The 16,754-nt window shown below is 43.1% G+C and overlaps 1 protein-coding gene across 3 annotated transcripts in view; it reads right to left on the bottom strand.

Annotated features, from left to right (window-relative positions):
* Window positions 1-16,754, bottom strand: part of HEG1 (heart development protein with EGF like domains 1) — a 68,608-nt gene that overhangs the window by 29,461 nt on the left and 22,393 nt on the right. For all 3 annotated transcript variants that reach the window (XM_083405256.1, XM_083405255.1, XM_083405257.1), the window contains 5 exons: window positions 10,807-11,142; window positions 9,921-10,247; window positions 6,376-6,699; window positions 5,537-5,860; window positions 817-1,143 (listed from right to left, as the gene is read on the bottom strand). In XM_083405256.1, the coding sequence (XP_083261382.1) occupies window positions 817-1,143; window positions 5,537-5,860; window positions 6,376-6,699; window positions 9,921-10,247; window positions 10,807-11,142 (1,638 nt within the window). The remainder of the gene's footprint in view (window positions 1-816; window positions 1,144-5,536; window positions 5,861-6,375; window positions 6,700-9,920; window positions 10,248-10,806; window positions 11,143-16,754) is intronic.

The following is a 16,754-nucleotide window of genomic DNA, read 5'->3' as shown; positions in this document are numbered from 1 at the left end:
CTACTCCAGCAGTTACTATGAATGAATGCACAACACTGGCACTCAGATGACAAGCCACTTATAGGTCACATTCACATCATGTGTTTAAATCACATGGCTCCCCTCAAAGACTCCTGGCAACTGTAGTTTGTTAAGTGTGCATTGTAAATTACAGTTCCCAGGATTCCTTGGGGGAAAGCCATGTGCTTTAAAGGTATGGATATTATGTCCCTCACATGGAAGTGTCACCACATGGAAGTGTTCATCAGTGAACTCAGTGTTAACGCTGTAACTTATGAAGTGGCCCTGGAGTATGGTGAAAAGAAAGGGTTTCCAGAGCAGGTGATGAAAAGACTATACTCCTTATGGAGTTCAACATCCCTTTAGAAAGTTTTCCATTCCCAAGTCAAGCCACAGCATAGCTCACCACAGGAGTTGGGGCCACTCATGATCGATAGCAGCCACCATGGAGTGTGTGGAAAGTCCCAACATTATTGCCCTGGCTCATATGGTGACTTATATAAACAATACCACTGAGAGGGAAAGGGCACTTACCACACGGATGCTGATTTCCAGGGAGTGTGTAATCTTCAGATCAGCCCTTAGGGGGTGATGGGTGGGGCTGGAAAAGGGATGTCATAAAAGGGCTAAATTGTTCAAAGGTGTCCTCTAAGCACAAACAAGAGTCCCCAGGGCTATAACGCAAAGTTTATGTGAATGTTCTCTCATTGTCTAGGATCGGGAGTAATCCCCTCTTTTTCCACAGGAAATTTGGTTTTACACCAGCAAAACCAGTGCTCTCAAATCTGTAACAAACGGGAGGTCTTAATTCTTTACCTGTTGCTTCTGAAGGGGACTGGGAATGTGTAACCGCTGCTTCAATAAAATCAGTGTCCTCTGTTGACAAATTCGTCTGTCTGGTCTGCCCCGGAGTCAACATGTAAGAAGAATTAGGGAGGGCCGAAGAGCTGGAGATTTCAGTATTACCGGTGATGGACTTTTGTGTTGTGTTCTGAGAAATGCTGTTGTTGCTTAGAGTTTGTACTGTCCTCTGTCCACCTCTGTCAGGTAGAACTGAAACAGATGCACTGTCAGTATGAGAACTAGAAATACTCCTCTCTGTATCTGAGCTGCTTGCTGACTGGTGATCAAGATCTTCAGTAGCTGAAACACACAACAGTAAAAAAAAAGAAGATGTATGCCGTCTCCAGGTATAGAAAGAGTATCTCAGGTTTTATTATGTAGTTTTCTTATAATCATGCATATCGAATGGAAAACATGAAGGGGGGCGTGCGCGCTGCAGCCCAATAAAAATAATGAATGCCTAGATTAATGGTTGAATTCAAAAAAATCAATGTGCAAGAGGAATGGCTTCCACCCACACAACAGAACTTTCCCTCCTCTCCTCCCACACTGTGCCCCCACACCAAACCTGTTATGTACTGAGTTGAATAGGATCCAAACTGCAGCAGTCTGATTGGTCCTAGAACAATAGGATTCAGAATGCAGCAGTCTGAATGGTCCTAGAACAATGCAGCAGTATCATTGGTTGGCAGGAACCACCCAATCATGCTCCAGATATAAGTGAATCCACAACCTGATTGGCTTACAGTAGAATTCCAGAATTAGCCAATCATTGTGTAAATAATGTATATAAAGCAGATACTTTGAGGGGACATCTATTCATTCCTCCTCACCACTATGAGCTGAATAAAGAGCATGAAATCACTTTGCGACTCTGAGTATATTTCACTGGCGACGAAGGTGGGATCCCGCTGAGCTGACTGCCACACACAGCACCGCAGCACCGCCACCTGCCGCACCGCTGCCTCACACCGTGTATCCAGGCCTCAGCTCCAGGACACAAGGAACTCAGAATGGCAACCGACAGCAGCTTCTCGCCGTTCAACCCAGCATCTGGGGACTGGGAAGCGTACGCCTCCCGTTTCACCTTCCTCCTAGAAGCCAAAGGGGTCAATGATGAAGAAGACGCCAAGAAGAGGGCAATATTCTTCAGCATCTGCGGAGAGGAGACGTTTGAAATCACCCGGGCTCTCCTTGCGCCTGAAGACGTCGCTACTGTTTTATACAAAACAATAATGGAACAGCTGAAGGGGCACTTTTCGCCGCAGCCCTCAGTGGTGGCTCGTCGAAATGCCTTCTACGCAAAGCGGCAAGCCCCTGGGGAAAGCATAACTGGGTTTGTGACCTCTCTCCTCCAAGCCGCCCGGTTCTGCAACTTCTCAGAGCTGGAGAATATGCTTCGGGGCCGCCTCGTCGGTGGCCTGAAGGATGACAAGCTGCAATGACGCCTCTACGCTAAGAAGGACCTAATGTTCCAGGTCGCTCTGGAGGAGGCCCTGGCAACAGAAGCTGCCAAGAGGTCGAAGCAAGAGGCACGGCCGAGCCTGCCATCCCAACCGAGGGTCCACCACGAAGACCTCACCGACAACTCAGGATCTGACAGGGAGGAGGTGCACCGAGTACAGCAGCGCACTCAAGCAGCCCACATACCACAGCTGCCTCGACGAGAAGGAGGGAACTGCACAAGCTGCGGGGAAAGTCACGAGAGGAGGACCTGCCATTTACGCAACGCAGAGTGCAGGCAGTGCAGAAAATCGGGACACATTGCCCGGGTGTGTCGAGCTCGGCCCACCCGACGCCAGGCATCAGATGACCAATCCAAGAGCCCCAGGTCCCGGGGCCCAACGCACCAAGGCAACTCGACGGAGCTCACAGACTTCCAGGTATACCAGTTGCCCTACCGCAACATAGAGAAAATTTATGTAGAGGTACAGATAGAGGGGGCCCCATGCCGCATGGAGCTTGACACGGGTTCAACTCTATCCATAATCTCGGCAAGGACCTTAAGGAAACTGTGTCCTACTGGGGGTCCCAAACTCAAGCCGGCCCCATTCACCCTCCGGGACTTCCAGAAACGTAAGGTCCCCACAATGGGGGTGAGGACCTTCAGGGTGCAATACCGAGGGCTAACGTGGCAACTGGACTTGCTTGTGGTCAAGTGCCCCTACATTAGCTTACTGGGATTGGCATGGTTTGGACCATTGGGGCTAGCCATCACCGGGTGAACCACACTACCTTACAAGTGGACGTGGACGCCATATGCAAGGAATTTCCAGGGGTTTTCGATGGGAAATTAAGACAGTATACAGCCCCCCCCCAATTGCTCTACAGCTTGATCCCGCAGTACGACCGGTCAGGCTCAAGGCCCGCCGGGTCCCGTTCGCCCTGAAACCCCGTATAGACGAGGAATTGGACCGGCTCGTGGAGCAAGGAGTGCTTAAGCCAGTGCCCAATGCCCCCTGGGAAACCCCAATCGTCACACCCGTCAAGCCTAATGGTTCGGTCCGCATCTGCGCAGACTACAAATGTACCATAAACAAGGCCCTCACGACCCATGCATACCCAGTGCCAGTGGTCAGCCATGTCCTTGCCACCCTGGCTGGGTCGAAAATTTTTGGCAAGCTGGACTTGGTCCAAGCATATCAACAGCTGCCAGTAGATGAGGCCACCACAGAGGCACAGACGACTGTGATGCACAGAGGAGTGTTCAGGGTAAAGCGGCTGCAATTCGGTGTCAGTGTGGCACCAGGCATATTCCAGAATCTAATGGACTCGCTCCTTAAAGGGATTCCTGGCGTCACCCCCTTCTTCGATGATGTGTTGATTGCCGGGCCCACACCAGAGGAGTTTGAGGACCGCCTCCGCACCGTTCTGCACCGTTTCCAGACGGCGGGTCTCAAGGTGAAGCGGGAAAAATGTCTACTAGGAGTGCCTGAGTATATTTCAAAACCCAAATCTATTCTGATGGGTTGCTCTGATTAGGAGGGTTCAGAGGCCACTGGAGGGGAGGAGTGAGATGGGAAGCTCCACTGCGAGAGCAGAAGTCATTCCACTCACACAAATATTTAGTTGGAAACAACCCATTGTTTTATGACAAAAAAAGTTCAATGTTTTGTACATGGTTTGTTTTTATTTCCAGTTGTCATCGTAACATTGGAAACATTAATTTGGATTAAATACATTTTATAGCATAAATTAATAAAAAAAACTCTTTTGGTCTTTTTTCTTTCAAGTGTGTGTGTGTGTGTATATATATATATATATATATATACCATGTTAAGTACCTCCATACTTCATTAATCCATTCCTCAATAGTTGGAGAAATTGCTTGACTTCAGTACCTGTTTTTTCAGCTGCTATAATCTCCAAGACCATTTAAAAATATATATTTATCTTTATACTTGTTATAGGTTAAAATGCATATGTGGGTACATGTTGAATCCCTCTGCTCTAATTTATTATACTTTTATATTTCCAGTAAGCTGAACCATAATTTTTATTTAACTATTTAACTAATGTACCATTTGAAACAGTTCTCTCTAATAGCCACCTTTAATAAGAAACAAGTGTTCCCGTTGGCAAGACATTTTCACAAATATATATAATTACATACACTCCAGTATATTAGCTCCATCCGCCATATAGTTTTAACTTGATTAAACTCACTTATGTATTCCAGGAGGAAAAAAATAGATCTTTGACAATATGTTGTTATTGTTACCAGTAATCAATCAGTCAAAATATGTTAAGGTTCTGAAAGGCATATTGGGTGACATCCGGTGATCTACCAACAAGTCACTGTTGATACAATAGATCCCCCTGCCCTGCCCCAGTATGCCCCTAAAATCTGTTCAAGACAGTTGGGAGTCAGTTTGGAGTAGACAGGGGAGCAACGCAGGAGGTTGCAAGGGAGAAAAGGAATTGTTCTCATTGCATGTGTGGAGGTCCATTCATGTGATGTTGGACATTGCCAAATGATTCATGTCCCCTCCAAAAGTGCAAATAAATCCTAATTTGAAATACCAGTACAGTAGTACCTCAGTTTACGAACTTAATCCGTTCCCGAAGTCTGTTCTTAAACCGAAACCGTTCTTAAACTGAGGCGTGCTTTCCCTAATGAGGCCTCCAGCCGCTGGTGCCTTTCGGATTCCGTTCTCAGACCGAGGTAAAGTTTGCAAACCAATACACTATTTCCGGTTTTGCGGAGTTTGTAAACCAAATTGTTCTTAAACCGGACTGTTCTTAAACCGAGGTACCACTGTACTATACTATTTAGATATTCTAGTCTTAAAGAATAATGACCAATAATTAAAGCCTCATGTTTGCATAGTCCTCCATTTTTTTAAAGTTTTTTAAAAAGATTTTAAAGTTTCCTTAGTGTAAAAAATCAGGATAATAAATGACTGAATCTGACGCAGATTTGAGTGGGCTCAAACATACCATAACACCTGTTCTGTTTTCTAAACGAAATTGAGAATAAAGAGCTACTGTTAACTTCCTTCAGTTGTCTGCACATTTGTAGACAAGTTTATTTCAAAACCTCCTTTAGTGGTTTGTCTCTCTAATCTTAGCCTATCTCCTCTTTGCTCTCGATTTTTAAATCTATTCATCCTAATGCTTTGGTTTTATTGTTACACCAGGCAAGTGAAACAGTACTCTGAGATTTAGAATAAAAGAGATCTTCATGCTTTACCTGTCATTTCCAAAGAAGCCTGGGAATGTGCAAGCGTTACTTCGGTGAAATCATTGTCCCCTGGTGACAAATCCATTTGTCCAGTCTGTACTGGAGTTAACACGTGAGAGGAATTCGTGAGGCCTGAAGAGGTGGAGATTTCATTGCTAGCCATTGTGGATAGTTGTGTTGCATTAAGAGAACTACTGACGTCTCTCAGTGTCCGCGATGTCCTCTCTCTGCCCCTATCAGTTAGACCAGAAACAGACGCACCGTCTGTGTGAGAACTGGAAATACTTCTCTCTGTATTTGAGCTGCTCCTTGGCTGACCACTGTATTCTGCAGCTGAAACACAAGAGAAAGACATTAGATGTGCCATCTGCATGTGCTGAAAGGGCATCACATTGCATTTCTTCCCATAATTATATTCAGACAGCTCTAATGGAAATCAAGTCCATATCCCCTTGTGTCTGACAAAAGCAATGGCGTTCAGAAAGATGTCTTAGAGTGTGATGAGAAAGGGTGATCCTGTGTTGAGTTAGTCAAAAGGGTGGTTATCTGTGACTAGCAGAAAAAGGAGTGAACCTATGACTGTGTGTGTAGGGATGCTTCATTTCTGTGCTTTTAATGCCTGCACTGAAGTGGGTGCTGCTGTAGAGGGCGCTCTGGTGCTTTTGGGTCTGGGAGACAGAGCCCAACACTATTTGAGGAACACAGAGTTTCCTGTCTCTGAGCTATAAGGTATTTGCTCTTTTTCTCTTCATGTTTATATTCATTGCTAATGTTTGGGCATCATCTTCACACCAGACAAGTGAAACAGTGCTCCAAAACCTGTAATAAAAGAGATCTTCATCCTGTACCTGTTGTTTCTGAAGGAGCTTGGAAATGTGGAAGTGCTGCTTCAGTGAAATCATTGTCCTCTGGTGATGAATCCATTTGTCCTGTCTGGACTGGAGTTAACACATGTGAGGAACCCATGAGGCCTGAAGAGGTGGAGATTTCATTGCTAGTGGTTGGGGATATATGCGTTGCATTAAGAGAACTGCTGACATCTCTTAAAGTACGTAATGTCCTCTCTCCACCCCTGTCATTTAAACCTGAAACAGACACATCATCTGTGTGGGAACTGGAAACGCTTCTCTCTGTATTTGAGCTACTCCTTGGCTGACTACTGTCTTCTGCAGCTGAAATAGAAGAGCAAGATATTAGATGTGCCACCAGCAGGCGCTGAAGGTGGATCTTATTGCATTTCTTCCCAAAACCGCATTCACACGTTTAACAGAAAACAAGTTAATTGTGCTCCAGTCCCTGCACCAGCTGATAGAAATGATGAAACCTTGGGGGGAAAGTTGGGGTTTAAAACCTTTATAATAAAATATGAGGGGAAAGTGATAGTATAAAAGAACTGCTTTGAAATATTCAAAAATATCTACATTTTAGGAAATTTCTACAAGCAGTAGCTTGCTCCACTTTAAACCCAGTGGAATACTGTAAACCCTGCAAAGCTATAGGATTGTGTTATGAAAGGAACCTCTAGTGTGACTCACGTTTCGGGACCAGAGAGGGCAAGAGACTTGAGAAAGCAAAGAACAAGACCTTGGAAAGACGGGGAAGATGCTAACTTCGGCACATATTTCTGAGCAACATATTTTCTCTTTAACTGCAAGCCAAATTAGGCCCACAGGGTCTTAATTTGGCCCACAAAGTCATCTCCCAGCTAAGCTCACCTGCACCACAGCCAAGGCACCTTCAGACTTGCTCTGCAAGGCACATCACAACTGTGGCATGCAATGTTGGTGGAGGGGATTGACCAAAGGGAGCTGGTGTTACTATTGTGATGCAATCCATTTTCAGCTGAAAGCTCCTCCTCAGAGTGACACTATACCTCTATGCATTATTATAGCAAGACTTTAATAAGGCAGCATTTGATAAGACACAACCATGATTATTTACCCAGTCAGCTTCCAACAGACATTGTGTATTTCAAAGAGCCCATTTCCATTAACTGAATGAGCTATGTCTGCAGCCCTTTTGCAGCAAGGATCGTGTGGGATGTGAAACACAAGAGCAGTCAAGTACAACATTCCTAGAGTGAACATGTTTAGACATGGGGAGGGATGTTTGTCCAGCCAGCAGGTAAACTTCCTGTTTCCCTCTGGGCTGGGACAGACTTCCTCTACATGGGACTAGAGGTGGGTGTGGCCTCCCCTGTGCAGGTAATGACAAAAGCACAGGGCAGGGCAGCCATCTCTCTCTCTTTCACCACATGCATTGAAGAAGCAACATCCGCTGAGTGAAAGATGCACTCTTGGCTTCCAGCCAAGAGAGGACAAAGGGACTGTCTTCTTATAAGATAGATTCCAAATGTATGTTACTTCATTAAGCTTAAGCCTGCCTTCTAGGATCTGATTGTGAACAGAATGTGAGTAAACTCTTTTTATACTTTTGTAAAAGACTGTGCCGTCTCTTCTATTTTATGGGGGAATAAGGGGAAATTACCAGAATAGTTATAGAGGTTTTAGCGAACCTGAGCGAACGCTGCCGTTGCAAACTTAAAATAAAGGGGAATGTTTTACTCTGCTGAAATTGGGGAACTTGTTAACACAAGTTGGATAAAGATATAATCAGACAATATATCCTCTCCTGCATCCCTGAACATTCCCACAGATTGCTGAGCTACAGCCATCGAAGTTCAGGATAAGATTGTGGCTAAATGGTAGCAAAAGGAAGTCAAAAGCCAACAGCTATTCCAAAAGCCCTCACTCAGACATCCCACGAAATAATATTGCTGGCACATAAGTATCCCCACTGAATACCCTTGGTCCCAAATAAGGAGATGGCCTCTTTGCCAATAAATGGAAGCAGTGCTCCCAAGTCTTGGTATCTCCATTCACTCACTCTTTTCTTCCTATTAGGTCCCAACCCAAAGAATGCACAGATTTCATCAGCAGAATATGAGCCAGCCAATGCTTCTTCTGCCCATCCCTTTTTCACTCTATCACTGCCTGTCTCACTTGTTGGTTTTCTCCCTTTTCTGTTCTTAGCAATGAAACCAGAGCTAAGTCAATGATCAGTAGTAAGCTCCACCACCACCTGGAAGAGAAACTGACAGTGGGGCAATTGAATTGTGTTGCTTTCTTGTTTTACTGTCCTGGGCTCCTTTGGGAGGAAGGGTTGGGTAGCAAATTAATAAAAGAAATAAATTGGGAAAGGCTATTCAAGAGGTGAACAAATAAAATCCCAGCTTGGATCAACAGGAAGCAATAAAATGGGTAAAGAGGAAGTGTTCCATTTAAAGGCACAGAAGTTCTGAAAAGCATTAATAGTGCTTTGCCGATTGCTGGTGCTCAAACTGTGCCTCCTTACAGGGTGGGAGGTGGGAGTCAGAAAAAACATGGGAAAGAAATGTGAGTGAACAAAACAAGGTGATTCTAAAGAAAAGGGATACTGTGGAAGCAGTAGGATTTTCTCCACATTGCATCTTTTCCACTTTTGTCTTATCAGGATTCACCCGTCTAGAACCCAAACCAACTCTCCAAAATTCCTGGTAAAATTTCTTCTTTTGCACAACTATTAAAAACGTAGGACCCATATTCCCCTTTCCATCTACCTTTTTCCTGTAAGTGGAAAAGATGTCTTCCAGTGGTTACTAGCCATGAAACCCCAGGTAGGAACCTCAGTCTTTACCAAAAGTATACTATCCATGCTGATGACAAGGAACGAATAGCTTCATCATGCTCTGCTTTATGATGCTCTTCATCATGCTCTTGCTATCCACTATCAACAGACTACTACCATGACACAGAATGACAATTGTTTTGATTTCACATAAAATATCAACATAGTTTCTGTTGTTATTTTTGAACGGCATGCCAAGAATCTAGTCCAGGCTTCCTCAACCTCGGCCCTCCAGACGTTTTTTGGCCTACAACTCCCATGATCCCTAGCTAGCAGGACCAGTGGTCAGGGATCCTGGGAATTGTAGTCTCAAAACATCTGGAGGGCCGAGGTTGAGGAAGCCTGATCTAGTCCTCAAATCATAATGGTGACTTGCCTTACCACTTCTGGAGAAAACCCCCTCAAACTAATCATAAACAATCCTTTGCATTTTGGAACATACTAGAGAGCTTAAAGTTTTCACATCTATTATCTCAGGAATCCTTTCAAAAACCCTGCAAGATAGCCAAGTATCATCCCAATATCTGAGATGCAAGGAGGCTGAGAAATAGTGGCTTCCCTGTCGCCACCAATATTTGCTCAGCTGAGATAAAATCTGCAGCAACTTCCTGGCTCGCAGAACACATGGCATTACAATACAGCAGTTCTAAAACAGTATAATGCTATTATTTCTCTATGGAAATTCATTAAGAAGTAGACTTTTGGAACAGAAAAAACAACAACATACTAGTCTTTGGAGGCAAGTAAGACTGGGCAAGCCGAATCCTTGCTGAAGAATCAGGAAATTGTGTGACCTTTGATGTGTTACTTCTTCCTCTGGAATGTGTTGCATGAGATGGGAACTGGGTTCGATCAGGAAAGGTGGTGACTTCCCTCTGAGAAACTGGGTCTTTTCTTGATGAATCAGTCAGAGCGACACTGTCTGTAAGAAACTGTGAAGTCCTTTCTGTGCCTCTGCTGGCCGTTGTTGGACTGTCCGTGCTGATGATATGCAAATTGGATGTTGTGCTGTCTGCATCCCACCTTCTATCTATATGGTGGCTGCTCCCAGTAACTGTAAATATGAAATGAGAAAATTAAACCCTATCAGGCTCTAACAATTTGGTATTTGAGGTGCAACCATGGCTTCCATCCATCTGATGTCTTGAATTACATCTGGTGTTGAGAACTGTACAGAACTTGCAATAACTATATTATACTTGGGCATTACACAAAAAAGCAGCTAGAGGGTAAATCTTGCAAAATAGGCGAATATATACAAAATTCGTTATTTGCATAAATGTATGCAGGTTCAGCTTCGTGTGGCATCTTATTCATACCTTTGCTTGAAAAGGGGGGTGGCTCAGATTCCATTTGTTTTCATTTTCAATGAAATTCAACTAAGACTAACTACAAACATGTATAATTTAATGATTACAAACACCATTAAACACCTTTGTGTTTGTACATCTAATCGTTAACAAAGGAATGACCATAGCCTTTGAAATCAATCTGTGCCTCATCCAACTTCTCCTTATTCTTACACACACCCATTCAGCTTTATTGTTTTGGGTATTTTCCCAGGGTTTGACAGTCCATTCAGATACAAAAAGACTTTTGATGGTGGAACTCACTTGGGTGATTATCCTCTGAAAGTGAAGAAACAGGTGTCCTGGGAGAATGTATCCTCAAAGTCCCTGTTTCAAATCCAGCAACATCCAAGGAACTTGGTGAGGTATCAGCTCTTCTGGCCTGCATCACCGAAGATGACTGCTGAGCTGTATCTCCAGACCTGATCATTTCAATATAAGCAGAGTTTCTTCTTCTGGCTGTAGACACAGGAGCACTGTTGGTTATCGTCCACAGTGTCCTTCCTTTGACACTGCCAAGGGCACTGAAGGCATCTGTACTGTGTGCATGAGAGCTGGAAGTCCTTGTTTCGATGTTGGAACTTTCGCTGCTCATAATGGCTGGAGGGGAGAAAAAAAGATCATTAAAACAGAAGCAAAACCAGGTCTGATCCTAATTACCCTGGACAAGTCACAAATTTATCAGCCGACGGCAGGTAGTTGTTATGTTTGTGTGTGTTTGGGCCCAACATGTGCCTATGTGTTTGCATGTGTGAACAAAAACAGAGAGGGAGGGAGAAAGCATGTATGTGCATGCCCATGTGCCCCCTCCGTCACATCTCATGTGAATCATCTTGGGTTTCCACTCATTTCTCATTTCAGACTACCAATAGCAATGCAGCAGCATTAATTTTTTCATCCATCCCAGAGCCAATAGTTCTCTAGCAACAGACACTACACCACCACAAAATCCTTTGTTTTCATATCCCCTGCCCCTGGCAGTCATAGCTGCATGAATTACTGCACTTTGGAATGTATCCCAGCTTTGTAATTACACCCTGTTGACCTAATTTATCCTCCTAATTATTTTTAACATCTTTCCAAGAGACCATGGGTTGGCTGCAAACAGTTGGTGATCATTAACAGCGGTGATCATGCTTTAGCGAAGCCCACGATCCTTGCAAGTTAAGAACATAAGAGCATAAGAATAGCTTTGCTGGATCCAGCCAATGGCCCATATGGTCCAACATCCTGTTCTCACAGTAGCCAGCCAGATGCCTTTGGGAAACCCACAAGTTATCCATACGTAAAGATGTTTCAGCTTAAACACAGAGACGGGGAGATGTGCTTCCTGGATAATGTATTCCTGAATTCAGAATCTCTTCTAGGACCATACAAGGCAAAGCCAAGTCTATTCTCATAACAACAGTTGTCTGGCAAACTCTGTCCTATAGGTTCCCTTCATCTGTGAGAAGCCTGTGCGTTCGATTACTGTTATCAACATTCCAGAGCCAGCACACATGAGTGTCCAGAGTGCTCATATCTGACAGTGTCACACCAACAAATCATGACCCCAGACAACAAGCTGCTTGCCGGGGCCAGCTTGCTCTAGAAATTCAAAAACCTAGCAGGCTGTGCAGCACATGCATTTGTAACTCAATGCCTGGAATGTAATGTAGACCATAGTCCCTTTTTAGCAGCACTCAAGCAGAAAAAGTTGGGTATGCGTGTGGGGCATGCAAAAATGTATGCGCCTTCCATCCTCCCTTCCAAATGTTTTGAGGAACGAGCCATCAGACTTGACTGCTCAGTGACACACTAATGCCGTATCCGGGTGGAATCACATGCTCTTTTGTGACACAGAGGTTCTGGAAAGTGTTGATACTCCTCCCACACAATTTTCCCTTTAAGGTTGTGATATGCTTTCTTGCTTGTTCTCTCACTCGCTTCCACTTTCTCTCTGTTTGTGTCCATGCGCACATATACTGAGATGTAGTCAGAATTTTAAAGAGTGGCATCATCAAAACAGTTATGATATCATCTATACCAGCTATGGCCAAACTTGGCCCTCCACCTGTTTTGGGACTACAATTCCTATCATCCCTGGCCACTTGTCCTGTTAGATTGGGATGATGGGAGTTGTAGTCCAAAAACAGCTGGAGGACCAAGTTTGGCCACCACTGATCTATACCAACAGTGAACTCATTCTTTGTATCAGTCTTGGGCTGGCCCTGCTGATGCCTAGTTTGTTGTATTTCTGATGCTATACAAGTGGTACTGTTTACCCCAAATTTTAGTTGATGGTTTCTATCGTTGTCTTTAGTTACGGTTGTTTTTAAGATTTGTGATTGATTATCCTCACTGCATTTTATGTATATATAGTCTTAGTAAAGGTTTGGCTCCTTCACGCTCTAAATCAAGTGCATGAGAAAGAAATCCTTACCCTACTATTTATTAAACTTATATTCCCCACCCCCCATTCTGCAAAAGAGGGTAGCAAGCGTACAAGTGATAAAACAATTAGAACACCTAAAAAGCAATTCCAATCTGGATGCAGATCTTATAACATTGAGGAAAGTAAGATAACAAGTAATAGGAAAACTGGTCTTTTGAGATAGATTAGCTAAGCAGAAGTTACAATGGCCTCTTATAGAAGTAACTCCCTCTACATAGAGGTAAAGTTCAGTTATGAATTCTTTTGTCACGTAGAAAGCCACTGCCTCCCGATTTCAGCAGAAATGGTGTCCATCCTCTCCTCTTGTTAAGATAAATTATTTTAGTTGCAATCTGAAATTATCGCACAGCCTTTGGTATCTGTGGCTTTCTTCCTGAGTTATAACTACAACATGAGTTGTGATGATTACCAGACTTGCCTATTATAAATGCTACTTCCTCCTACACATTTGTGATACTGTTATAATGCATCCAGCATAAACAGATTCTGCTTTTAACCCAACTTCTGGGTTTCCACTTTAGCTGTTTGACTGGATTGTGAAGTTCTTAAAACAACACATAATGGATGTGATCTATTTGTATAGCACATTACAATGGACTTCATCATATTTTTTTTACTCTTGCCACTGAATTTACAGCTGCTATTTACGTTATTTATAAATCAGTCTGGGTTTTTTGCAGCCCAACTCCCCATGAACATTTCCTTGGAAGTAAGTTCAAGATAGTTGCCTTTAAATCTATGACATGTGTTCATCTGTCAGCAGCACCAGCCCTGCCTTTTCTACCATTCCCATTTATGTGGCTGCCCTGCAGGAGATGGTCAAGAAGACAATGATGCCAACTGTTATTTACCTGGCACTTTCAAGGAGCAGGGCCTTTTCTGTGGTCTCCCCTCTATAGAACTCAGTTCCAGGGGGACATCAGGCAAGCCATGTCACTCAGCTCTTTTAAATGAGCTCTAAAAATGTGCTGTTTTAGAATAGCCTTTGAGGATTAAAATGTGAGATTGGCAGAATGGTTGGGCCATGCATGTCCAATGCTGGTTTCAGCCTATTTTAGTCCGTGTTTAATTGTCTGACTGTAATCAGATTCAACAGTTTTACTTTTGTATTTTAATGATTGTTACTAGTGTATTTTAGGGATCGGAAGCCACTTTGTGGGCTGACTGTTCTGAAAAGTGGAATGCAAGTCTTTTAAATAAAGTACAGAGATATCTCCCCAAAATTATGTTCCTTGTGTGCTCCAGTTGATTACAGGTTTCGTTCATGCCTGAAACAGCAGGAAGCTCACTAACATTACCATACGACTTAAATCTTTATTTTCACAGAGGTCAAAGGCACATAGACTCTGAATCCTCTCGCTCCATTTCTGCAAAGGGCAGCCACTAAGACTTGTTGAGGCCTGACCCTACTTAACTTGTATAGTCTGATAAGCTCACAACTCAAATCCTGTTCCTGCTCAATTTGATAGCAAAGCTCAAATTAACTCCCATAAGTGAGACTCTTAAAAAGGGGGATTACCGAATGGAAGTATTGGAATGTGGCAGCTGTTAAATGAAAATATTATAAACATTTTAGGAACTTTAAACCCAACATTGTAGGGTTTTAAAAAGAAAGATGGCTACCTTTTCTAAATTTCACAGACTCTATGAAATCAATGTATAACAGGCCAGATAGGCTTAATTTATGAGTTAATTATACATACCCCTTTGGTATTGCAGGCATCCCTGTTCTATTAACTTATTTATGGCATCTGCTGACAAGGGAAACTGTATTTTTCATTTCAGTGTATACAGTATTATTATTTTTTTTGAAAAAAATGCATATCTGATCTGTAACAAAATACTTTGTATTGGTACAATTATATTATTTTTATTTGCCCCTTCATTTCCCCACCCTTTCCTTTTGTGTGTATTTGTTACTACACCGGGAAAATGAAACAAAACGTTTTTGAAACATTTCTAGGCAGAATATAAAGGCTAACTGGAAGACTTGCAGAAGGGAATTAGAGAAAAGTGTTTGCTTTTCAGCTAGGATGCCAGGATAAGCAACTCTGCTGAGCAGAGAAACAAAGTTCTGAGTTCTGATTTATTCAAATTTTGAATGGTTGAATACTTCAGAGTTCGTCTCCTGCAGTTATCCTTTCAAAACACATTTACAAATTAAACATTCAGAGACAAAAAGTGGAAAATTATATCACTCAATAGGTTAAAGATAATCAGCTCCTTCCCCACAATTTGTCCTTGGTAGATTCCACCCTTCAACAGCTACAAAAGTGTATGTGTGTATGGATTGGAGGACACAATCCACTATAAATGTGCTGTTTACACAGCATTATATTTTCAACATTATGATGCACAAGGATTAGCAAATCTTATTGAATAAAAGAAGGGATTAATCATTTACTTAGGTTTCTAGTCCTCTGCATCGCAAAGACTCAGGCTGTGCTTTAACGAACTGAAAACATAGATTAAGAAAACAACCAGTTAAAATGAAATAAAATTTAACCATATCGGAACTCTTATCAACAAGACACACATGAGGTGATTGTGAGGTCATGTAGGCAAGGCCTGCCTACCCGCCAGCTAAACATTTAGCAAACTTGGGAAATGGCCTGATCAGGGTATCACCCCATGTACTGTCAGTCATACATTAGTAGCTGAGTAAGACCTCTTCACAAGCTTGCCTAATATAAAGTCAACAGAGAGAATGGTTGGTGGGTGTAATTTGGCTCACTCACACATTAAATTTAAACCTCCCTAATTTACAAGTTTCATAGCTGTAGAGGAACGGTCACCGAGAGTCACTCTACGCAACTTTGTTCCCTTCATTTGCTGTTTATTACATTTCCCCCCTCCCTTCCTCAGGACAGTGTACATGGTCTCTCCCACCCCAACCAAGGCTTTACCCTCACAATAGCCCTATGAGGTAGTTCAGAGAAAGTGACCGGCCCAAAGGTATCCGCTGAGCATCATTTATGAATACAATTTATACTTGGATCTCCCTAAACTATATCCAGTACTCTAGCTTATGCACTGATTCAAGGGCAGAGAATGGGGTGGGGTGGAGTAGGGGGGCATCACACATCTCTAGCAGGAACCATGTCTCTTCTTCTGGCCCTCAATCTTTGTGGTCTCTGAAATGAGAGCTACATGTTGTACTTAATGCAAATGCCATGCTCTGAAGCGGTTGGTTACTCCCTTCCTTAGAAAGGGTGTCTTCTAAGTAAAGGAGCATCTGGCAACCTTAAAGTTAAAAAGATATGTTATGTGTTCTTCATCTTTCTGGAAATTAAACCGCACTGAACAAAAAGAGAATCTCATGAGAAAAGTAACTGAAACTGTAAAAGTAATGTTTGCAATCTGGCAAAATCCACAGTAAGTCTTCACACTCAAGAGAGAGAGAGAGAGAGAGAGAGAGAGAGAGTCACAGAAGAAAATCTGTGTTCCCTCATTCCTCAGTCTGTGTAGAAAACCTTTAGTAGTAAGGTTTAGGCTGAAAAGAATAATAAAAGAAGACAGTTGGCCTCTCCTGCTTCATGGGGTGGCAGCACACACTTTAGCAGCCCACTCCTTTATCAGCTACTAGGAAAGCAGCTCTCTGGACTGTGTTTTTCAAACACTGCTGCGGATGTAATGATTATGGGTGGAGGCCGTTTTGGAGCCAAGCGAGTTTGTGCTGTGCGAACAAAAGCTTCGGTCCCAAATCTGGACTCTTTCAGTTTCCTTCCGTGTTCTTTCCCTGAAAGGAGCAGCGCTGAGAAAAATCCTCAAAGCAGAA

The sequence above is a fragment of the Podarcis tiliguerta genome (genome assembly GCF_965153285.1).
Source record: "Podarcis tiliguerta genome assembly, chromosome: 1".
In the NCBI taxonomy this organism is placed as follows: domain Eukaryota; kingdom Metazoa; phylum Chordata; class Lepidosauria; order Squamata; family Lacertidae; genus Podarcis; species Podarcis tiliguerta.
Note: the sequence above shows the minus strand (reverse complement) of the source record. Positions and strands in the feature narration are given on the sequence as shown.